Source organism: Gopherus evgoodei, chromosome 4 (assembly GCF_007399415.2).
Source record: "Gopherus evgoodei ecotype Sinaloan lineage chromosome 4, rGopEvg1_v1.p, whole genome shotgun sequence".
Taxonomy (NCBI): Eukaryota; Metazoa; Chordata; order Testudines; family Testudinidae; genus Gopherus; species Gopherus evgoodei.
In genome coordinates, this window is record NC_044325.1 from 45,668,686 (window position 1) to 45,692,254 (window position 23,569).

The 23,569-nt window shown below is 48.4% G+C and overlaps 1 protein-coding gene across 6 annotated transcripts in view; it reads left to right on the plus strand.

Moving 5' to 3' along the window:
- The window catches only part of LTBP2 (latent transforming growth factor beta binding protein 2), a 128,433-nt gene that overhangs the window by 36,974 nt on the left and 67,890 nt on the right, over window positions 1-23,569 (plus strand). For all 6 annotated transcript variants that reach the window (XM_030559159.1, XM_030559163.1, XM_030559161.1 and 3 more), the window contains 4 exons: window positions 17,671-17,849; window positions 19,379-19,549; window positions 21,515-21,715; window positions 23,028-23,293. In XM_030559159.1, coding sequence (XP_030415019.1) covers window positions 17,671-17,849; window positions 19,379-19,549; window positions 21,515-21,715; window positions 23,028-23,293 — 817 coding nt within the window. The remainder of the gene's footprint in view (window positions 1-17,670; window positions 17,850-19,378; window positions 19,550-21,514; window positions 21,716-23,027; window positions 23,294-23,569) is intronic.

A 23,569-nucleotide genomic window follows, 5' to 3' on the forward strand; every position in this document is an offset into this window, starting at 1 on the left:
TCCCTTCACCCTGGGTGATGCTGTTTTCAGCTCTGCGCTCCCTGCTGGTCCCTGAGATAAATATTGAGGGCCCCTTGGCAGGGAAAGGAGCAAGTGCAACTTTGTGATGCAGGAATCCTCTCCTTGGAGAAACTGCCCATTCCTTCAGGCAAGGGGCTATCAAGTAGAATGCAAACAGACACAGATGTGTTCTTGGCCCAAGCTCTGGCTCTAATCCCTCCGCTAATGAGTGACTGGAAGGATGGAGCTGGTGTTGATAACAGAGCAGAATCCCCAGGAGGCTTGTTCCCAGAATCCCAGCCATGCAGAGACTTGGAGACCTGAGAAGAACATAGTGCGATTCCCCAGCATAGCTGTAATGGCCCATAAACCAAGGCTGGGGCAACAGCACATCAGGGAAAGTAAGAGGAAACCCAATTAAAGCAGAGCTCATGGATCCAAAGGCCAGGTTCCCTCTGAGCTTCAAGCTGCAAATGAAACTCTATCGGGGAATGTCATTTTAAATTAAAACACCCAAAGTCCTCTTCAATCTGCAGCATTTTTAGGAAGATCAGGAGATTTCCCAGCATTTCTACTTTCTTAGATTCAGGGCAGAAGAGATGCCACTCACCCCTCCCCTCCAACATGTTTGTGGAGCAGCAGCCTCTCTCTGCCCCTCCTGCAGTTTGCAAATAGAGAGACTCAGCTCTCGTCTCAGCTGTACCCAGTGTAAATGGGGGAGGATGTTACTTATTTCTTTGCCTCCCAAGGGGGGGTGTGGGTGTGAAGATGAATCGGCTGATCTGTTTGTTCAGTGCTTTGAAGCTGGGGAGCCCAATGGAGGGGATGGGTGTTGCTAGCGAACAAAATGCAAATGTGACTAAATGTGCTTGTTTTGTCTCTGTGTGACATGGAGATGAGTGACCCTCTCCCCTGAACCCAACAGGAGCATTTCCTCTGGTTAAGGCCTCGCCTATGCAGTATGTTTTCAGCAGGGTGGGATTGGGTCCCCAGCCCACTGTCATCAGATTGCACTCTGGCAGCTGGGGTCTCTGGAATGGGATGGTCAGCCTGCTGTGTTTGTCTGCAGAAGGCCTGTGCACGTTAGGTTCATGCGGTCTTTGATTCCGTCATGTCTTTGTACTCAATCTGTTTCCTTTCTCCAGTGCCTGCCAGGTTGGGCCCCTTCTGCATGCTGCGCTGTGAAGTTTCTCATTAGGGCATGTGCTTGCTCAGAACTGTAGTCAAGAGCCATGCCTAGGCTTAGGGAGTTGAAAGTGCTGGCTTCACTAGGAGCCCACATTTGGCTTAGGCCTAGTGTTCTTTATGGAATATCAGGAGAACCCAAGCTTTGCCCATCCAAGAGCTGCACTGGCATTGTAGCATAAACCACTCTTAGACCTGGTTTACACAGTTTTTCTACCAGAATAACTATTTCAGATGGGGTGATTTATTTTTATCAAAGTAGACACTGTTATATTGGTATAAAGATGCCTCATGCCAGTATAAATTATTCCTATTCCCTTATGGGGATAGCTATACTGGTATAAAACCTTTGTATCGGTATAACTGTGTCCACACTAGGGGGCTGTACTGCTTTAACTATGCCAGTGTAGCTAAAGCAGTACAGCTTCTGTGTGCAGACAAGCTCATAATATGCATGAAATGAAGCCAAACGGAGCAACTCATTGTTAATGAATTCTGCAGCCTATGGGGACAACAGGTTGCAGCATACAATGCCCCATCTGTAACTGAACAGCCTGGCCTGATGTCTCTACCAGCTCTGTACTGGAGCTGAGGATGGCTGAGGACTGTGTTGTGAACCCCATCGGCAGCATTTGGACTGCACTTTGCCTGTTGGGTCAAGCAGATTTCAGATGTCCTTGTGTTTTTTCTTCGGGGGGGGGGGCGGGGTCACAGTTCTGCCCATCCTGTGGATCAGCCCCAATATCCAGTAGAACCAGTTTGAAACAAAGGCAAATTCTTCCTCCTGGCAGCAACAGCTGTGTGCCATGTTCCTGAATCCCCTTCCTGTGCCACCTTCATGCCGTGCAAGTGTTGCTCCCCTACTGAGGAAGCTGGGTTTCTGTTGTGGGATCAGCTCTTTTGCTCACTACTGCAGCAGCCAGCCAGAGAACAATGGAAACTTAGTCATAAGTTCTCTTTCTTCCTTTTCAGCCTGTGGGATAAATATGTAGATTAGCAGGTTGTTGTTTGCTTGTTTATATTTAGGCTTCACAGAATTTGATTTTTTAAAAATAATTTCAACAGATAATATCAATGTTTATTTCTAACATTTTATCTATTTAAATTTTCACAGTTGCAGAAAATTATGGGGTGGAGGTCAGACAACAGAGCAGGTCACTCAATAATTATTTAATGATGGTAGATATTGATTTCAAAAAGTAAAAGCTTTATAACTGTTAAAAACAAAATATCAACATCATATGTCAAAATATACAAAGTAAATAGCCTTCCATCAAACCCAATACAGTTCTCACACAGGATTTCTCTCACTTTGTCTTGGGTCTGCAGCTGTGGGAGGGAGGCCATTTTATTTAGGGAGACATTTTTGTTGCCTTCTTTGGTGCTTTTTGAGTGAGTGTGTGAGTGAGCTGCTGCCATTGTCAGCCATGGACAGGTCCCAGCAGTCATGGAACATAATGGTACGGCTATGCTGAGGTGTTTAATGGCTATTTTGCTTCAGTCTTCACTAAAAAGGTTAATGATGACCAGATACTAAATGCAATTAATATTAAGAACAAGGGGAAACCAAACCAAAATCAGGAAGGAACACATTAAAGACGATTTAGATAAGTTAGATGTATTCAAATCAGCAAGGCCTGATTAAATTCATGTGAAGCTGTTTAAAGAACTAGCTGAAGCAATCTCGAAACCATTAGCAACTATCTCTGAGAACTCCTGGAGGACAGGTGAGGTCCCAGAAGACTGAAAGATACTGGAACAAATTATTAAACAATCAAGTTGTAAGCACCTAGAGGATAACAGGGTGATAAGCAATAGTCAAATAAATCATGCCAAACCAACCTAATTTACTTCTTTGTCAGGGTTCCTAACCTAGTGGATGGGAGGGAAGCAGTAGTTGTGATATATCTTGATTTCAGTAAGACTTCTGACACAGTCCCACATGACATTCTCATAAGCAAACTAGGAAAATGTGGTGCAGATAAAATTACTATAAGGTGGGCACACAACTGTACTCAGAGCAGTTATCAATGGTTTGCTGTCAGACTTTGGGGGGTGTATCTGGTGGAGTCCTGCAGAGGTCAGTACTGGTTCTATTCAATATATTAATGATTTGGATGATAGAGTGGAGAGTGTGCTTATGAAATTTGCAGATGTAACTAAGCTGAAAGAGGTTGCAAGCACTTTAGAGGACACGATTAGAATTCAAATGATCTTGACAAATTGGAGAATTGGTCTGAATTCAGCAAGATTAAATTCAATAAAGACATTTGCAAAGTACTTCACTTAGGAAGGAAAAATAAAATGCACAGCTGCAAAATGGGGAATAACTAGCTAGGTGGTCATATTGTCGTACTGCTTAAAGGGATCTGGGGGTTAGAGTGGATCACAAATTGAATATGAGTCAACAATATGATACAGTTGTGAAAGAGACTAATATCATTCTGGGGTGCATTAACAGGAGTGTTGTATGTGGGAAGTAATTGTCCTGCTCTCCTTGGCACTGGTGAGGCCTCAGCTGGAGTACGGTGTCCAGTTCTGGGTGCCACAAATAAGACAGAGTCCAGAGGAGAGCAATAAAAATAAGAGATTTAGAAACTTGACCTATGAAGGAAGTTTAAAAAAATCTGGGCATGTTTAGTTTTGAGAAAAGAAGATTGATGGAGGAACCTGATAAGTCTTCAAATATGTTAAGGGCTGTTATAAAGAGGATGGTGATCTATTGCTCTCCATGTCTACTGGTGATAGGACAAGAAGTAATAGACTTAATCTGTAACAAGGAACATTTAGGTTAGATTAGGAAAAAATGTTCTATTTATAAGTGTAGTTAAACTCTGGAATAGACTTCCAAGGGAGGTTGTGGAATTCAGTGATGGTGATTCAGAGGTTTTTGAAAACAGACTGAACAAACCCCTACCAGGGACAGTCTAGGATCAGTTGGTCCTGCCACAGTGCAGGGGGCTAGTTTTGATGACTTCTTGAGGTCACTTTCAGCCCTACCTTTCTATGAGTCTATCTACAGGAGCAGTGTGCCTGCACTTAAGTGTCAAAATTGGACCAGAAGAGAAGGGAGGCTTAAGTGGTATTGAAGGAATGTGCAGATGAACGCTTGTGTCCTGCAAAGTTAGTAAAAGTCTTACTAGAACTCTGGGGCCAGCAGCTGGATTCACTGTTCAGACATGGTAATGGCAGCTTCTTAACAGGGTACCAGTTTGCCCCAGTGCTGAGAAAAAACATACACTACGGTTTCCAGAGGTAAAAGACGTGGGATTTTGGTAATGAGCCTTGAGCCCAAGGGAAAGGACGAGACCTTGTAGGCTGAGGTCCCTACCCACCTTTCTGCAACCTCAGAGTGAACTGAACCCTGCGGGGAGGCTGAGGAGAGCCTACCCCGAGTGTCTGGCCTTATTTTGCTGCTGCATCTGGATCGATTCAGAGTCTGAGAAAGGGGAAGTTTCTGGTCTGTGAGCTGCTTGAGGCTTTCCAAGCCTAGCAGCTCCCTTTGGTCCCTATAGACGTGGACATTGGTGTGATGAGAGCTGTCCATACTGCTCTGGTGCTTTAGTGGAAAATCAGAGGCTGTGAAGCATTACAGAGAGGGAAGCGATTCCCTGGCTCACCCCCTGCAGCGTGGAGCTGAGAGCGTGTCTGGCCGAAGGGATGGGCAGCTGGACAGGACTGATACTGAGGAGGATGTTGGTGTTATAAGACAGAGGTGAATCTGCCTGTTCTGGCAGATTGTCAGGAGCTGAGTGTGACTCAGCCACTGTCCTGGCTTGGGGCTGCTCCCTTGGAGCTGTTTGCACAGACTCTGGCCTGAAGAAGCAAGGATGAAATTACCAGCACATTAGTGGGGTGTCTCTTTAGAAGGTCCTTACTCTGTGGCCCTGTGTGGGGAAGGCCACATGGCCCATCAACAGGCAGTGGTCTTGTGTGGGGGTCTGTGGCCTTTTGCTTTGACAGATCTGAACTGAGGGAGCCAGGTGAGTGCTCACTGTCATACTGACTGCAGAGTGCTGGTCCCATGTGTGGTTAATACTGTCTCCCCGTTCTGTCCAGTAACCACTCTCCCCACTCAGTACCTCCTGCTAGTTCTGCTTGCCGCTCTTGGTTAGGTGTTGATTAGGCAGATGGTGAGGCAACATGGACTAAAATGCCTGCAATACCCATGTGGTACGTGGCTCTACAGACCTTCACAGGAGCTCTCCAAAGGCCTGGCCTGGATCATCAAGTGGATGAAGAGCTGGATGGAAGCTGAATCCAGGAAAGACAGAGGTGATTTTACCCACAGTGCCTAGGGTGAATCGCTGCCACTTGCTTGCAGTGTGAGAGAGCCTTGTCTGTGCCCCCAGGGGAAGCCCTCCCCACTTACTGGCTGCTGGCAACACAAGTGCTCTACTCTGGGCTCCATCAGCCTGCTCTTTTCTAATGCACGCTAGCAAATGACACACCCTACTTTTTTACACTCGAGTGCCCAATCACTTATCTTCTGGATACCTGCAATGGTCACCGATCTTCTGCCTCCAGGGAACAGTGAGCCCCAGTTACCTGTTTTTCACCTCAGTTCAACACTGTCCTTACCCGAAGGCACTTAGAGGTGTCTATAGTAAGATGAAATGGACGTTTACTTATCCGGGCTTGAGACAGGGATTCAAACAAAAACAAGAATAAGGATTTAGAAACATAAGGTTAAAGTAAAAGAAAAACAAAATGCAGTCTGTAGCCCAGGGGTTGGCAACCTATGGCATGTGTGCCAAAGGTGGCATGTGAGCCGATTTTTGATGGAACCTGGGGTGGGCTGAGCCACTCAGCCTGCCACTGCTCTGGGGTTTCCACCGCCGGCTCCTGCCAGCCGGGGTCCCACTGGCGGTCCCACTCAACACCCGCTGCTGGCCTGGTGGAAGGAACCCCAGGCTGGCAGAGGGCTGAGACCCCGGCTGGCAGGAGCTGGTGGCTGAAACCCCAGAGTGGGGGCGGGCGGAGATGCTCAGCCCACCGCTGAAACCCCAGAGCTGGGCGGCTGACCCGCTCAGCCCGCCGCTGCTCTGGGATTCTGGCTGCTGGCCCCTTGCCAGCCGGGGTCCCCACCGCAGCCCCAATCACCTTGCTTCCGGTTGGAGTTCCAGCACAGACCCCCTGCCAGACAGGGTCCAGGCCTCTGACCCTGCTCAGCCCTACTAGCCGCCAGCTCCACTCACCTCAGCTGCCGATCTGGGGTTCCAGCCAGTTAACAGCTGATCACTCAGAAGCCTGTGTGCAGCTTAAAGTATCCAAATACATGCCACCAGACATTGGAAAACACAGCAAAGAAAAGCAAGGTCAAAGATCACACTAAACTAGTAAGATCTGCATTTTAATTTAATTTTAAATAAACTTATGAAACATTTTGAAAACCTTGTTTACTTTACATATAACAGTAGTTTGGTTATATATTATAGACTTAGAGAGACCTTCTAACAAACGTTAAAATGTATTACCGGCACGTGAAGCCTTAAATTAGAGTGTATACATGAAGACTCGGCACATCACTGCTGAAAGGTTGCCGACGCCTGCTGTAGCCTATGCTTGTTAACAAGTTACTTCCCTGTCTGATAAGGTATTTCTCTCCAAGTGGTTAGTTCTTACAGCACTTGTCCAGTTTGGAAAGCTGGGGTCCACTTTTTATGAGGCTCCCCCCGGCGGAGTCTCTCTTCTGTAGTGGCTAATAACTTGTGCTCTTTCTTCATCTCTTACATAGTTAGATTATTGTCTCTTATCCCAGGGGGTGCCCTATTTCAGAGACTTTTTTTGGGGTTCTTTTGTCTCTGTAAATCCTCAAGCCTCCACCAGGCTTAGACTATAAACAAAATGCTGTCTCCACAGATGTTCACCGCTCTCAACGTTGATTGAATTAGCCCTGAGACCTGCCTCACTCAGGAGACAAGTTTTGCTTCAACAGTTTTGAACCCCAGTATCCCACGTGTTATGTAATTCTACAGTTATTTCCTGTGCAAAGATCTCGCAATACCCAGGACAATCAGCTAATTCTTAGCTTTCAGCAGAGGCCCCTGCTGGTGAAATATTGAAGAAGCTGGTTGGACACTTGTGTACATCTGTGTCACACTGATGTGGTGGGGAGAGGGGAAGCACTTGGAGGAATTTTCCACCTCTACAACATTGCCCCACTGAGGGCATCTCCCTCAGACCATTAAGATAGGCCACAGCCTGGTGTCCGCCTGAATTTCTCACAGCTTCTGGATACCCAAATAACTCTGGTCATGAAAAATGTTCTCTTCTATCTCCAGCTGTTGAGAAGACTAGGCCACCTTCTGTCAGATAGACTTAGTTTTGGTGGTCCAGGCTTGATCTTGTAATTCCCTGTATCTCGTGATAAAATTGCTGACATTTAAAAAAAAAATGTAGTTAGTTCAGAAAGCAGCAGCCTGACTGCTCAGCAACACCAGCCTCCAGGAGCCTATCAACCCAGTACTCCGCTCTCTGTGCTGGCTTGCCACAGAATTCAGGGTTAAATTCAGAGGTTCAGTCTTCAACCTTAAAACTTTTCATGAGGTGGATCCAAGTTGCCTTTTTTATGCAGAAGACAGAGCTTTCTCAGGGGCTGGTCCAAGACTGGAACAAACTCTCCAGGAACCAAGGAGCATCACAAACCTCACCTCTTTCCTCTCCAAGTGTAAGGCACACTTCTTTGACTAGCCTTCTCTAATATAAACACAGAGTAGCATGTACCTAAGGGCAGGAAAATGACCACCAACACAACCCTACCAAAACAAAACACTACTTCATACACAATTCTCCTCTCGGGAGAGGGTGAGAGAGTGAACCAATATAGATGTTAATACAGTATATCCAGAAAGGGGCTCAGAGCTACAGTGACAAGATGGAATAAGAACCTCTATAGAATACCTGAGAGACCAGCTCTCCCTGTGTTTTATTTCCTGCAGTGACAGCCACGTTCCACTGGTGCAGTGAAGCCATCACCCTTAGGAGTGAAACTCCTGTGTGCTGGAGACTTAGCTTTGTCAGCAACTGGCCATTGGATCTGGATCCCAGGAGAGATCAGGATAAGCACAAACATCAGCACCTTCAGAGCAGAATGCCATTGCCACTTTGCCCCAGCCTTCCCATAATAACACTGCAAACATTAGCCAGGTGCTCAGATATCACTGGTGGGTTCCCTAAAACAACTTAGAAGGAGGGAGGCTGTCCCAGGAGGCTGCATGCTGTTTCTGTCACACATGCTGGGCCTGAATGGAGAGTGATTTCAGCAGCCCTGACAGATGAAGAACAGGGAAACCAGCTGCTTGGCAGCCAGTCCCATTTTGTAAAGGAAGAGACATTGCCACTAGGCAGAGGCTCTAAGCTGCAAAGAGCTGTGCTGGCCATATGCCTGGCTGGAAGTGTGGAAATGAATAACACAAGGCTGAGGGATTCTGAAGGATTGCATGAGGCTAAAGCCCTGGGGCTTTCACTGTCTCACTGCATAATCCCTGGGGTTGTCCCATCTTCCTACACTTTCAGGACTGTCCCTTGAACAGGTGTGGGCATGGACAGTGGTTGACAAGCTCCGCAATTGCCTCTCAACCCCTACTCTGGCCCAAGGCAGCCCCAGCTAGCAGCGAGAGGGTATGTTGCTATTTTCAGCCCTTAGTCTCACTGCTGGGATATTCAGCAAGGGGTAGGGGGAGGTGGGAATGGGGTTTTTGCGATTTGGACTACTGGGAACTGGACTGAGACTCAACTCCTGTCACGTATCCAGGTACACCAAGTGGCTGTGAGAGGGTGGTGATTTCTAGCCACTACAGACTCACGCTGCATTTAAACAGATGAACTCCAGATGAAAGGTTCTATTCCTCAACCTCTCTGAGCCAGTCAGCCCTCTGACCTGGGGCTAGATTGCAGCTGGAGCTCTCAAGGTGAAAAGCTCTTTCCTGTTCCCCGACCTTGAATCTGAACCAGCCAGTGAGCCTGACAGGGGGCTGGATTGGAGCTGGCAAACAGAACTGGAAAGAGACTCCTTGCTGGTTGCTTTTTGTGACTCCTGCAGCAGACGGATGTGTTACCTAGCTTAATGTACAAATCCTGGAATGCATCTGCCTATAATGGAACCAAATAAACAAGTTAATTCAAAGCAAATCAACATCCCCCCTGCCATGCACAGACACAGATCCTTCTCTGTAAACAGGATCCTAGCTGGCTGCCTTTTCCCCATCACTTCTCATGCAGGCCGTCTTGTTCCATTTCTATATGCCTTTCACAGGATAGGTGCTGCCCCCATGTGATGAGCACATCTCATCAACTTTTATTCCTAACAGCAAAGTTCATCTCTTTTTTTGAAAAGTCCATTCATATGGGTGTGTTTAACTATACGAATAGGTGTTTCTGAAAATCCCCGAAGTTGTCCCTCAAACAAGAGGTCAGATGCTGGACAGAGGAAAGAGCATGGCCACCCCTTACTTGTGACACATTTGCTTCCTCCCCCAAGGATGATAGGTGCTCAGTATGTTTTGAAGTACAGGAGCTGTAGTTTCTATTAGCTCATGTCACTGGCCTGCTCCTCTGTGCTGCTACCCAGAGATCCCCTGCTGCCTATGGCTGAAATTGAATGAACCTATTACCAAGGCTGGAGTGTCTTCATGCTTGCTTCATGAGACTTCAGAGCGTCCCTTCTTTTGGATGCTTCCATATATACAGCAGAAGCTTTTAGAGTTTTTGCCATTGTGTATGAGGCTCCCAGGAAGTTATATCCATTACATGGCCTCCAGCTTTTCCCTTGTCAGCCAGCTGGCCTTACTGGAAACACATGGTCTCATTTCAATGGCACCTTTGAGAGCTGTGGGAACATTGGATGGGCTTTTCCCAAAAGGGCTGTGATAGCAAATTGGGGGTGTTCATAGCTGTGTGCAGAACATCTTGAGATCTGCAGGCTAGCCATGCCATGGCTTCTGTGGCAGATCAGGGCTGGGTAGGACTGTATGAATTTCTCATGGGAGATGCTGGGAGAGACTGATGGGGAGCGCTAGAAGAATGGCAAAAATGCATATTTGTGCAGATATGTCAAAAAAAAAAACAGCTGACGGAAAGATTGCAAGGACAAACACTGGTTGGAAGGGCCAGTGTGTTGGTGTCTTGATATAGACTCAGTCCTGGCTGGTGTTCTACTGTCTGTATGCCACTGGTTGCTCCTCGCCCTGGCAGACTCTAGTTGGCCACAGCTTTCTTGAGCACTGTACTCACACAGTTTTCCCAATTCCACTGTTGCTCTCTGTATGAAATGAGATGGAGGCAAGAAACCGAGCCTAGATTGGATGTTAAGGGAAGTGCTAACTGTGCCATTGGATGTGGGGACTAGATGTTGCGGGACCCCAACTTGGCTTCATATTTCATCACCCAGTGCTCATGGAAAGAACAAATTGTATTTGTTTATGTACATTTATGAAAACCAGATCCTAGCAGTGCTCAGGCCGAGTGCTGGGAGCCCCTCATGGATCTGGAAACTCACAATCCTTAAAAAATCACATTAAACTACTTAAAGGGAAATAAAAACTGGATGTGGGCCTTTGTGCTGCTTCAAGAATAAGGTCTAAAATTTGTTGGAGTTTTTTTTTTGTATTTTTACCTTAGAAATTCATTAGAGGTTTTGTCTGTCCTGAAAGATGCAATGACCTTGTTTCTTTCTATTCTTTTTCCCTAAAATTTCCCATTATTGATGCTTCTGGTGAGTTCCACCAGTGGTAGCAATGTTGGCAGCTGTAGCATAGACAAGACTCTCAGGGCTGTTGGCATTTTACCACTGTCAACTATGCTGTTCTTTTAAAACATGGAGGCTCCCAAAATTACTAACACCAGGGGAGGGGAACATAGTGTAGACAAGGCTTTGGTCATCTGTTTCCCCCAAGGGATTGGGCTGAAATGGAGATGCCCAGCTAGGATGAGATGCCTCATACTGTGAATGCTATCACCCATGTCTCCTTCTGAACCCTCCTAGTGGCCCTTGCACACAAACAAGAGAACATTTGCTTCTAATCATGCTCTGGGTCCTTCTGAAATGAAACCATTTCAAAGCAAGTCTATCTATTCTTGCTAAGGACCACAGCCTTGGTAACAACACCTCATTGTCAACCACAGCCACAGGCCTCATAGCATCAGCACAGATGTGCTGCCTTCATCCATAGCCAGGAGGAGATCACTGACCAACACTACTAGTTCAGTTTCTGTCCCTTACCCAGGTCTAAGCCCAGATAGACCATCTCAGGGCAATCGGAAGATTGAAGATACTGCCACAAGAATCCTCAAGAATCTTTTTTCAGAGATTAGATACCTATTAAAAGCAGGCCAGATTATTAGCATCAAGAGTTGGTTTCTTGTGTTAAGGTCTCACCAGAGCCTCCTGGAGATCACCTGGCACTGACATTCTCTGTGAACAAAGGGCCCACTCTGCTGGCCTTTACCAGCCCAGAGGGATCTGGTTTCATTACACAGTTAGTTACCTGAAGCACCCCAGTGCCTTTTTGACCACAGCTACATTTTGAGCAGAGGTTTTCATTGACTTGGCTATAGTGATGCCCTGGTCTCCTTCCTGAATGGTTACAGTTAACTAAGAACCCAGCAATGTGTGTGAGTAATTAAAATGACTACTTCTGATCTGCATTAATTTTCATTACACAACACTGAACCCCATCTGCCCTGATGCTGCCCTTTCCTCTACCTTTGTGAGGTCTCTGAGGAGTTTCTCACCATCCTCTGTAGTCTTGCATAACCTAAGTAATTCAGAGTTATCTACAAATGCTACTGCCTCTTTGTTCATATCCTTTCCCAGAGAATTGAGATGTAAGCAGAGTCAGGATAAGCCCTACACTGACATCTGGTGGAAAGAAGTTCAGAGAGTGTATTTGCATAGGTATGCCCACCCTATCCCAGACTCCCAAGCTGTGGGATTGCTTGGTGACAAATTGCTCACCCTCAGATGGGTGGTACTGGCTAGACATGGGACATGGGTTCCAAAACCCAAAGAATTGAGAGAGGTTGGGGACAGGTATCTGTGCCCGATGGTGCAGTTTCCTTGTGGAGCTAGAAGCACCAGTTGCACCCCCTCCTCTCTCCACTGTGGAATGTCAGAGATGATTTTTTTTATTCCCTCAAGAATTTAAATACAGGTTACTGAGCTGAAATCACTTTGGGCTAATGGTGCACTAGCACTGGGGCTCCCCTACTATGAGCTGGAATCACTAAGAGCTGAAAATCACTAAAAGCTAAAATCACTGAGCTGAGAGCACTGAGTACGGTGCTAACTAGTGTGGAGCCCAAAGCTATACTGTGGAACAGAGCTGCTGGCGGAGTGGAGCAGTTTGTGGGGACGGCTGGAGCGGATCATGGGACAGCTGGTGGCAGCAGAGTGGCTGACAGAGCGGAGTAGCTGTGGGACAGGTGGAGCGGCCCACAGAGCGAGCGGAGCTGAGCAGTTTGCAGAGAGAACCGGAGCAGCTCATGGAGCAGAGCAGCTGGTGGAGCGGAGCAGTTTCTGAGGACGGCTGGAGGAGCAGCGTACAGCGGCTGGTAAAGCGGAGCAGTTCGTGGAGAAGGTGGAAGCAGAACCCACGGAGAGGCAGGGCAGTTGGCCCAGGACCACGTAAGGTGCCCCTTTCTATCCAGGCTGGGGGGAGGGACCTCTACAGATAAACTCTCGAACTCTGGGGTGGCATTGACCAGAGACTTTTGGGTTGTTGGACTTTGAGGTGATTGGACTTAAAACCCTAAGGGGAAAAAGGACAGTGCCAAAAGTACTTGGAGGTGGGTTTTTGTTTATGGTTTGTGTTATAACCCTGTTTGTGGTGTTTCTCCAATGGGATGCCGCATTAATTCCTTCTTTTATTAAAAAGATTTTGCTACACAGACTCCGTGCTTGCGAGAGGGGAAGTATTGCCTCCTAGAGGCGCCCAGGGGGGTGTGGTATGTGAGTGTCCCAGGTCACTGGGTGGGGGCTCGAGCCGGTTATGCATTGTGTTACTGAAACGGAACCCCTGGATACTGAACCCGGCCCTTGTTGCTGCCAACTCAGAGGGGCAGAAGGGTTACAGATAAATACATTTAAACAACAGTCCCAGCATAGAACCTCAGGGCACCCCACTGTTAAGCCTTTGCCATGCTGAAAATTGACCAATTATTCTGACTCTGTTCTCTATTACTTAGCCAGTTTCTGGTCTGTGACAGAACTTTAACCTCTCACTTCGTGACTACTCAGTTTAATAGCAGTTTTCAGGTATCTAAAAGGGTGTCATCAGGAGGAGGGAGAAAACCTGTTCACCTTAGCGTCTAAGGATAGAAGAAGAAGCAATGGGCTTAAACTGCAGCAAGGGAAGTTTAGGTTGGACATTAGGAAAAAGTTCCTAACTGTCAGGGTGGTTAAACACTGGAATAAACTGCCTAGGGAGGTTGTGGAATCTCCGTCTCTGGAGATATTTAAGAGTAGGTTAGATAAATGTCTATCAGGGATGGTCCAGACAGTATTTGGTCCTGCCATGAGGGCAGGGGACTGGACTTGATGACCTCTCGAGATCCCTTCCAATCCTAGAGTCTATGAATCTATGGCCTCTTGTGAGGAACTTTGTCAAAGTCTTTATGAAAGTCCAGATAAACTGTGTTAACCAGCTCTCTATTAGCCACTCTTTTGCTGACATGCTCACAGAATTCTAGCAGCTTAGAGAGGCATGCCTTTTCTTTACAGAGGCCCTGCTGGTTTTCCCTATCATGTCCACCTCTGCAATTTACAAATCTATTTTTAATTACCAACTCAGCCAGTTTACAAGGTACTGACCGTAATGCTCACTGGTTTGTAATTCCTTGGATCACCCCAGTGGGTTTTTTTTAAAGATCAGTACAGCATTTATACTTCAGCCTCCCAGTATAGAAGTTGATTTTAACGAAAGAATGCATATTTTTATTAGCAACTCAGTCACTTCATTCTCCAGTTCCTGCAAAAAAAACAAAACAAAAAAAACTCTTGGGTGAACGCCATCTGGGCCTGCAGACTTCTGGCTTTATAATAAATCTGTTTCTCCATAGATTCATAGAGTTTAAGTCCAGCATGGACCATTAGATCATCTAGTCTGACCTCTTGTACATCACAGGCCATCAAATTTCAACCAAGTTACTCCTATATTGAGCCAAATAAATTGACTAAAACATATCTTCTAGAAAGGCATTCAGTCTTGATTTGAAGACACAGAGTATGGAGAATGTGCCACTTCCTTGGTAGTTTCTTTACAACAGTTTGGTCACTGTTTTAAATTTTGTGCCTTATTATTCCTAACTTTGTCTGGCTTCAGCTTCCAGCCATTGGTTCTTGCTATGTCTTTCTCCAATAAATGTAAGTACCCTTTGGTACCTGGCATCTTCTCCCCATGAAGGTACTTATATACTGTAATCAAGTCGTATGCTGACAAAGGCAGCGCGCTCCTGGTCGGTTGGTGCTGTTGGTCACCAGAGGGGAGCCAGGAGCCAGCATGACAGCAAAGGGTTGTGACAGGAGCAGTGGGGAGATGTTTACCCAAGAACTGCTGAACGCAAGAAGCTCTGTGCTTGGAACAAGAATGCCTCTGTGATGGGCAGTGAGGAGCATGGCCTTGGAAGTTGGAAGCAGCTTTGTACTCTCTTTGCTTGGCTTCTGCAAAATGCCAAAACCCACGAACAAAGTTACCCCCAAAGCTGTAAATGCATTAGTGGGAGTTTGTTCCCTGTAAAGTTTCCCTCATTCATGACTTTTATGGGCTCTGTGTTTTGTTTATTTCCTTGGCCCAGCTTCTCTCCTGCCTGAGTCTCTGGTCTCGTTAGTGCCCAGGACTCAGATAGGGTTGAGGACTTGTTCTCCAAGGAAGCTCCCATAGTGAGAGGAACTTACATAGAGCCACTTGTGTCCGGAGTGAGAAGGGTAGATAAGAGGAGCTATAGGACTTTTTTCCATCAACATGGTCCCATCTGATATAGGCAGTCCCCATGGTAGTGATGGAGCTGGTTCCCAGAGGCTCAGGGCTTTCCTTGTGCTAGAAGAGAATTGCTTTATTTCATGAATAGTTTATCAGAGGGTGAGAGACTCGTACTGGCATAACCCAGTCAGGCTGCACAAATGGTACGTATGACTGCAAACCCCTTCCTGGGATCAGGCTCCAGATGCCTCAGGATGCCACTTCACCTGACTCCGTACCATTAATCTAACGCAGTGGTTCCCAAACTTTAATAACCTGTGAACCCCAATGTCAAGTCTCGCAAGCCCCCTCCTAAAAATGACTACTTCCAGAGATTTTCTCCTTTGCCCAAGTATCAACTATAAAAGCAGTGATCTTGGAAATATGAAATTTGTTTTTATGACATGCTTATTACACACTATTTATTATTATTATTTATCATTATAGTATTTTTATTATATTATGAAAACAGTAACACTCTTCCAGATCTCACTTTTGTAGCTTGTATCGCTTTGAATAAGCCTGTTATAAGACAAGGCTCCCATGTTTCATCAAGGAGTATCAGATGTGAAACAGTATGAAGGTATTTAAGAAGCCACTCAAAGAGTTCCTCCTACACAAGCATTCAGGTCTTGAGCAGTCCAGGCAAACAACACACATTACAACAAAGCTTAAACTTATTCTTCATAATAATTTAAAAAACAATACTAGCTGCCTATTTAATTTTAAAAACAGCAAAATATATCCACCTCCCTTTCCATTTCTTATGAGGAGTCTTGAAGTTTAAATCTCCACAGTGTAATAGATAGGCTTACTTTGCTTAGCTCTTGGAAGTCCAGTGTCTCTGGGCTGCTGGCCCAGTGCTGCCTGGGGTCCCTAGGGACAGCTCTATCTGCCATTAGGGAATTTTCCCCCAAGAACCCCCTGTAACATTTCATAAACCCCCAGGGGTTCATGAACTCCAGTTTGGGAACCACTGATCTAATGGATGCAGGCGTTTGTATATTAGCCCCAGCTTGGATTCCTTATTGGAATGGTTCCCTTTTATACAAGACAGAAGAGAGATCAGGCTGGCCTCAGCAGCAGACTGACCAGCTCCAGAGGCAGCTCCCTTCTTCCTAGCAGATGTTAGGCTCCTCTTCTGCATAGCTCTCTCCAGAGCAATTAATTTAAAACAGGCGCAAAGTAGAACATCAGTTGTAACAATGTACCATTTTTGTCTGTTTGCAGGAGCTGGCATGTGCAAGTGTGACTGACTCAAAGATAACTAACCCCTGGGCTGCTGTATTAAACTCTAGTACAGCCCATATTATCCCACAGCAATGAATCTGTTCCCTGCAACAGTCCTACTGAGGCAGGGTTGCTTCTTATTTGCTCTGCTAATGTGAGTGAGCAGTATAGTGCTGCTCTGTGTGCGCCTCTGCACAGACGCTCCGGCACACAGGTCTTAGGTCCAGAGAACTGTTTATCTGGAGTACATGGGATGAGAGGAACTGGGTCTCGTGTCTGGTGCCCATCTGTTTGCTGTGGTATGGTCTTCCATTCCTCTGGTGGACATTGAACGAACAGACAGGCAGGCAGGCAGACAGAAGGACCTGCATAGGGCTGGCACTGCAGGCGGAGGGGAAAGTGAGTAAGAGGCTGGGAGCAGCTGCTGCCTCTCCTTGCACGTTTCCCAGACTGGCTTTCTTAATTACTCTGAGCAGGTTCATCACCTGGCTGCACGGTATTAGGACATGCATGGTGAATGGTTCCAGCATCATCTCTACTTCAGGTGTTCCCTGAGTTCACGCCATTCAAGCTGAGTGCACCAGGACAGGAAGGGGGTTACCTCTGAGCATGGCCATGCGGGCAACAGGCTTTGTGTGACTGCCCAGGTGCTTGTGTGGCCAGGCAGGGGATTTCTTTGACTGTTGCAGCCCATCAAGCTCAGTTCAGTCTGCAATCTCAGCTCTACTACAGTCCATGCTGCAGCCTTCCTCATCCGCTGCAGTTTGCTCATCCCTGGGGCCATGCTACCCCTGCCCAGGGCCTGCAGGGACTCTGCAGCCCCCAGGTACTCATAGGAGCTGCATGCTTTTTTGAGAGTGTAAGACTATTTTCCAGTGCATGCTGTGGGCTGCATGTGAAGTGGAGAAAGAAGCCATTGTGCCCCCTGGGTTCGGTGCTTTTATACTGAGATGTTTTCCAGGAAAGGTGAGTGCAGCTTGCCCAATTAGCATCCAAACATTTCTTTAGTGACAGAACCGGACTCTGTATTATCCTGGAGGGTGATGGGCTGATATGAGATACAGAGTTCTGAGCCAGGAAGCCCTGTGGGAGATGCATCAGGAGAGGCACTGGGAGGTCGCTAGCATTGCGGTGAAATGGCAGGGTCTGGAGGGAGTTAAGAGCGGGCGCTGCTCACCTTGACTGGCACACAGGAGGCTAGGGTTTCGAGCATAGCAGTGTGGGTTCATATAGAACACTCAGGGCGCAGCTGCAGGAGCGTGGCATGGTCATTGTAGTATATATTCTTTTTCCATAGGACTCAAGGAAGAATCGTTTTCCCCGTCTCCCGGCACACTGGGTCTTCGCGCACTGTCCGGCGCTACCCAGCTGGTAATACTCAGCTAATGTCCAATGCTCTACCCAATGGGAATGGGCATGAACAGAGCAGCTCTGGACCACATGCAGCCTATCAAGAGCATACTCTGTCTCTCTGGGGTAAGACCTACTGGGCTGCCAGTATTTCTGAAGGACCTCCTTGGGAGGGGCTGCATTTGCTGATGACACCAAAATGATAATCAGAGGGGTAGCAAATACACTGGAAGTCCAGACCATCTACCTAGCACCTCACAGAGTGGAGGGGCTGTAGGCAATACACTGGGATTCAGCTTTAGTGAGTGAGTGGAAAGTCCAACCTCAATGAGAGGGAACTAAGCAGCATGGAGAGAAACCTAGGGGTGAAGGAGGAGTCTGCAGCGAACAGCAAGTGCTGGAAATGGTTTGGGTGACAGGATTTCAGCAAATGGAACCTATACTCCTAGGGGCACAAAAGCCAGTAATGGGTGCATGCATGTGTGTGAACCGAGAGAGGGCATAATGCTGCTCTCACACTGCTCTGGAGCCAGCAGTTCCCTGGGATGGTGTTGCAGCTCTAAAAAGAGAGAGAAAGCAAGTACGAATGCTGCAGGGATTGGCGAAGCCCCATTGCAAAAGGATGGACTGAGGGAGAAAAGTGCAGATGGTAAGGAAGAGAGAAGCTTGGGGGAATATGATAAATGCTCCCAGAGATAGTAACTTGGGATGGGAATTTCACACTCTGGACATTGTCTGAGTCAATTCTCTCTCAGTATAATCAGAGAGCAGGGATGCAGCAATGCTCTTCTCCCTGATTTGGCTGTGGATGTCTGATTTGTATAACCTATATGTGGTTGGTTCTCTTGGCTGGTCCCCATAGGCCTTGTAAAGTGCAGAGAGGCAAGGCTGCTAGACATAGCTTGTTTGAGATTGCCAGGAGAGAACCCCACCCTGATGCACCTAGGAAGGGTTCAAAGTGCCCTCTGCAGCTCCTGAATGGGGGCTCTCTCCTGTGGGCCTCCTGAGATGTGGGGTACAGAATGTGCAGGTGGCATCTAGCCAAATAGCTCCAGACTGTGGGCTGGCTGTGCCCTTTCGCCCATTTGTTGCCAGCCAGCAGAGCACGGCAGGCCTGGAGAGAGAGAGCCTGCTCCTTTTTCTGGTTTGAATAGTTTAACTATTTTTTTTCTCTCCTTAAAAACAAACAGCTAGGAAATTCTTCACAGAAAACACTGTTAAGGAACAAGAAGAGTGCATGGTGAAATGTCTGGAAGTCAGGAAATGCCACAGTTAGGGCTTGACTACATACCGGTATAATTATACCTGTACATCTGTACTGGTAGTACCCCCTGTGGGAACACGCTTATTCCATTATTAGTGGCCTTTCCCCAGTTTAGCTTATACTACTTCTAAAATAACATTAGCTAAATCCGAAAAAGGCCAAGAAGCAATGGCCAGAATCAAAGAACAATTTAGACCCCTAGGCAGAGAATGACTCCCTCTCCCCACAGTTATAGCAGAGCAATGATCCAGTCAGAGAAAGTGTGCAGCAGTGCACAGCCACAGCTGCCCTGGTGCCTGGCATGCCATGTGCAAGTCCTGCAGTTAGGGTGCAGATGCTCCTGGGACTTGGCTCTGTTGCTTCCATTCTGCACTGGCCTTTTCCTTCACAGGGGCCAACCTGACAGAGAAAATCCGAAAGATAAAGATTGTCTTCACCCCTACGATCTGCAAACAGACATGCCGGAGTGGCCACTGCTACAACAGCTGTGAGAAAGGGGACACCACCACCCTGTACAGCCAGGGGGGGCAGAACCATGACCCCAAGTCTGGCTTCCGCATCTGTGAGTATTGCAGGGCTCCAGCCTCCTCCCTGCCTGGGCTCCTCCTCCTGTCTCAACAGGCCCTACAGACTTAAGCCATGGCTTCTCCCTGTGCTCAGAAGAATGTCTCACTCTCCTAATCAGGAACTATTTCATCTTCTCTGGGGGCCGACCTCTCACACACACCCCCACTCCCTTCCCTGGGAGGGGGGAACCTCATCTTCACCCTACTCCTCCCATTCTGGGTGGCGGGAGAACGGATTTCAGTCAGAGCCGCAGACAGGCCTCACAGTCTTGCTCCCAGGCAGGGCCAGCTTGCTGCTTTCATTGGCATCCAGTCTTGGGGCTGCCTTTCATCACCTAATTTCATCCAACTCTCTCCTTTCACTCATATGGCAGCCAGCAGAGCTGGCTTCAGGTTGTGAGTTGTTTCAGTGAACAAGGCTGCGGAAATCTTTCCTCTTGTTTCCTGGATGGTGGGATTGCCTGGGAATTTTCTGTGTCATCTAGTGAGTTGGGCAGGCTGTCTGCCCCTCACACCAGGGATCCACTCAAGCACTGGCTCCCTGGGTGGTGGGATAGGGCTTTTCATTTGCTAGCCTTGGCAATCCCCTGGGGGTGAGACGAACTGTTTCAGAAGCACTAGAGTCCCTCCAAAACCAGAGGAGTTTGAGAGAAGCCCTGGCAAAGGCCAAGCGGGTGGTTTGTGTGAATTGCCCCAACACAGCTGGGTGTCTCCTCCCAAAGACTGATTGAGTGGTCCCAAAATCTCCTGACTAGTGAGTGTCTCTAAGTGGAGTTCTTGGAGAATGGTGGGTGCCCATCTGCAGGGCTGGCTCCAGCTCTTTTGCTGCCCCAAGTGGCGAAGAGAAAAAGGGGGAAAAAAAAAAAGCCTTGATCGGCAGCACTTCAGTGGCTGCTTTACCGCGCCGCTTCATTCTTTGGCGGCAATTCGGCAGCTGGACTGAGGGACCCGCTTCTGAATTGCCGCCGAAGACCCAGATGTGCTGCCCCTTTTCATTGGCCTCCCCAAGCACCTGCTTCCTGCGCTGGTGCCTGGAGCTGGCCCTGCCCATCTGCCAGGCACACAGCTTCACCCCATGTCTAACAGGTCACTAGGGACCTGAGGCAGGAATGTCTCATCGATCCAGGAGAGAGGTTGATTTGTTAGTTAACCCCAGGCACCTAACTCTTGTTAGAATAAGCCCTGGGTCATCTGCTTCAATCCTGCCCTGTGATGAGAACTGAAAGGAGTCACTTAGGGTGTCATTTGCGGATGCTTTCCTAAAGCTGTGGAGGCAAACAACTCCTGCTTCCCTTCTCATTCCTCCATCCCATCTCAGTGCTGTATCAGCTTCTGCAGACATGAGACAGGCCCAGAGAGAGGCTTCAAACTCAGTCCTCTGCCTGTTCCATGTCCATTGAGCTCCCCTGTCCCTTGGCTTGTGAATAGTAACCCCTGCCCAACCAGGTTTCTTGGTAACTCTGATGCTGAGGGCAGGGATGCTGAGGGCATGCTAACTCCTCTCTGACTCCACTGTGTGCTGTTACAACCACCTCTAAGAGATCCTGCTGGTGCCAGCAGTATCACCCTGGCTCTGTGGGGCTTTGCAGCCATGTGTGTGTGTGTGTCTGTCTGTCTGTCTGTCTCTCTCTCTCTCACCAGCCACAGTGACAAAGCCCAAGGGAGAGCAGATCTTCCTCAGCGTCTGACTGAAAGAAACTCGCTCCATTCTGAGCTAAGCTAGGGTCTATGGTTTCTCCTCTTGCTCTCTGCTGGTTAGAGTGACCTTCAGTGGTGAATCCAGGCTGCGTTCAAGAAATGAAGTGCCTGCCTGCTGCTGTGCTGGGCCTGCTGCTTGGTTACTGCAAGGCTGCTGCCGGGCCAGGCCGCTCGTCTGGGATCCCAGGCTGATGCTGGGCCGCTCCCCAGCCAGAGGGAGTAGCTAGGCTCCTCTGTTAAGCTGGTCTCTCTTTGCCTTACAGATTTCTGCCAGATCCCCTGCCTGAACGGAGGGCGCTGCGTTGGCAGGGATGAGTGCTGGTGCCCGTCTAACTCCACAGGGAAGTTTTGCCACCTGCCAGTTCCAAAACTGGAAAAAAACCAAGTGGGAAGAGTCCCAAAGACCCTGGCCAGCGGCTCCATAAAGCAGTCCATGTACACGCTGCCTCTGTCCAACCAGCTCGGTGAGCATGGGCCTGGGCCACCCACCCTTTCGGGCTGCCTGCACATGTGGTGTAAAGAGTAGCTCTGGCTGGATATCTGGGCCCAGCTACCCTCCAGAGCATGGGCTTGCAAAGATAGTGCCAGGCTGCTTGTGTCCTGGAAATCAGAACATTTCTGGATAGGGATGTGTGGAATTCATGGGGCAGGAGAGGGAGGGCTCTGATCTCGGAGATAATAGGAGGAGGAAGCAGTGGGGCTAGCTCTGGGGTCAGTGGAAGAAGGAGGTAAGGGGTTGGTCCAGTGACAGTGGATCCCTTAACCCTGACACACTCTCTGCACCTTGGATAGCCCCATCCCTCGCACTCACCCCACATTCCACACGTGAAGTAGGTGATGGAGTGATTGTTATTAGATTAAAATATTGTGCCTGCCCTTCCCCCAAGCCTAGTGCCAGTTTCCTCCCGGGAAGCCCATGACCTCCCCACCTTGCTGCAAAACCCTCCAGGTCTCTCTCATGCCCACAAGTGAGAACACACCTCTGAACAGGTCCAGGTATCTCAGTGTTCCAGCGCCCTCACCCTCTCCTCTCCGAACCAGTCATTTATTAGATCATGGACTTTCTGGGAGGGCCTGGGAAAGGGTGCAAGTGCCAGAATTTGTGTGTGGGAGCTTGTTGCGAGCACATGGTGACAAGGCCATGTGAGAGTGCATGCAGATGAGCAAGTCCCGAGTGTGCAAGGCCTCAGCTACCCAGAGGCAGCAGAACCTGAGTGCTGTGCCTTTTTCATGCTGTGAGAAGCACCCACAGGAATTAAACCCTACTGCTCTGTTGAGGCAGTGCTCAGAGTAGGAATTTCAATGCATGGCTGTCAGGGAATATCAGAGTTCGGGTGCCCACAGTGCCATGGGCGCAGCCACAAGGCTGAATTCAGTGGGAGCTGGGCATGTGCCTCTGAGTGTAGTCTGTGCGAAGCCTGCAATGGGAACACTGGATTCTCCTGGCTTGTGCATATAACCCCTACCCCCACCGTAGCATGACATTAACCAAGAGTGTTGCACTTAAGCACTGTCCTGTGGGTTCTTGATGAGCTTGTCTCAGGTTGCGCAGGAAGGCTCTTCAGGGTTTGCCCAGCTGGGAGACTAGGGAGACGTTTTCCTTCATGACACAGGTTTTCTCTGGATTTCCCAGTGTGGTCGTCCCAGAGTGGCCTCAGCAGTCAGTGTCCCCTCCACAGTGACTCACTGGCAAACAAGGAGCTGCTCCCAGTGCCAAGTAGGTCACCTGGGCAAGCGTAGCTGAATTGTCAGTGTTGGTCTAAACTCATCTTCCAGCTTCCTTAAACCCTTCCCTGGTGAACGTCCACATCAAGCACCCTCCAGAGGCCACTGTGCAGATTCACCAGGTGGCCAGGGTGAGGGGCGACTTGGGCCAATCGGAGGAGAACAGTGTGGAGGCTGTACTCCTGTCTCAGCTACCCACTGGGCCACAGCACAGCTACAGCAATGGGAACAGCAACAGCATCACCACAGAGAGTGGCCAGCAGCAGCGGCCCCCAGAGCTTATGGGGAGATGTTTCCGGGAGACACTGCATGGACAGGTAAGGGCTGCACCTGTCCTACTTTGGGGGAGGTGGTGCATGGAGCAGTGAGTGTGTATGAACATGACTGCAGTCCATGTGGCGCAGTGCGTGTGCGGCATGCTGGTATGCAGGCTGTGCGTGCAGAATGCAGTGCATTTGAGTGGTGCACATGCTGCATCTGTGTGCTGTGTGTGCAGCTGCAGTGATGTAGTGCCTGGATGTGACCCAAAGTCGGAAAAAGAGGGCATGCCAGTGGGACCTGGGGTCGCTGCCTGGACCCCGTCGTGCTCTGTG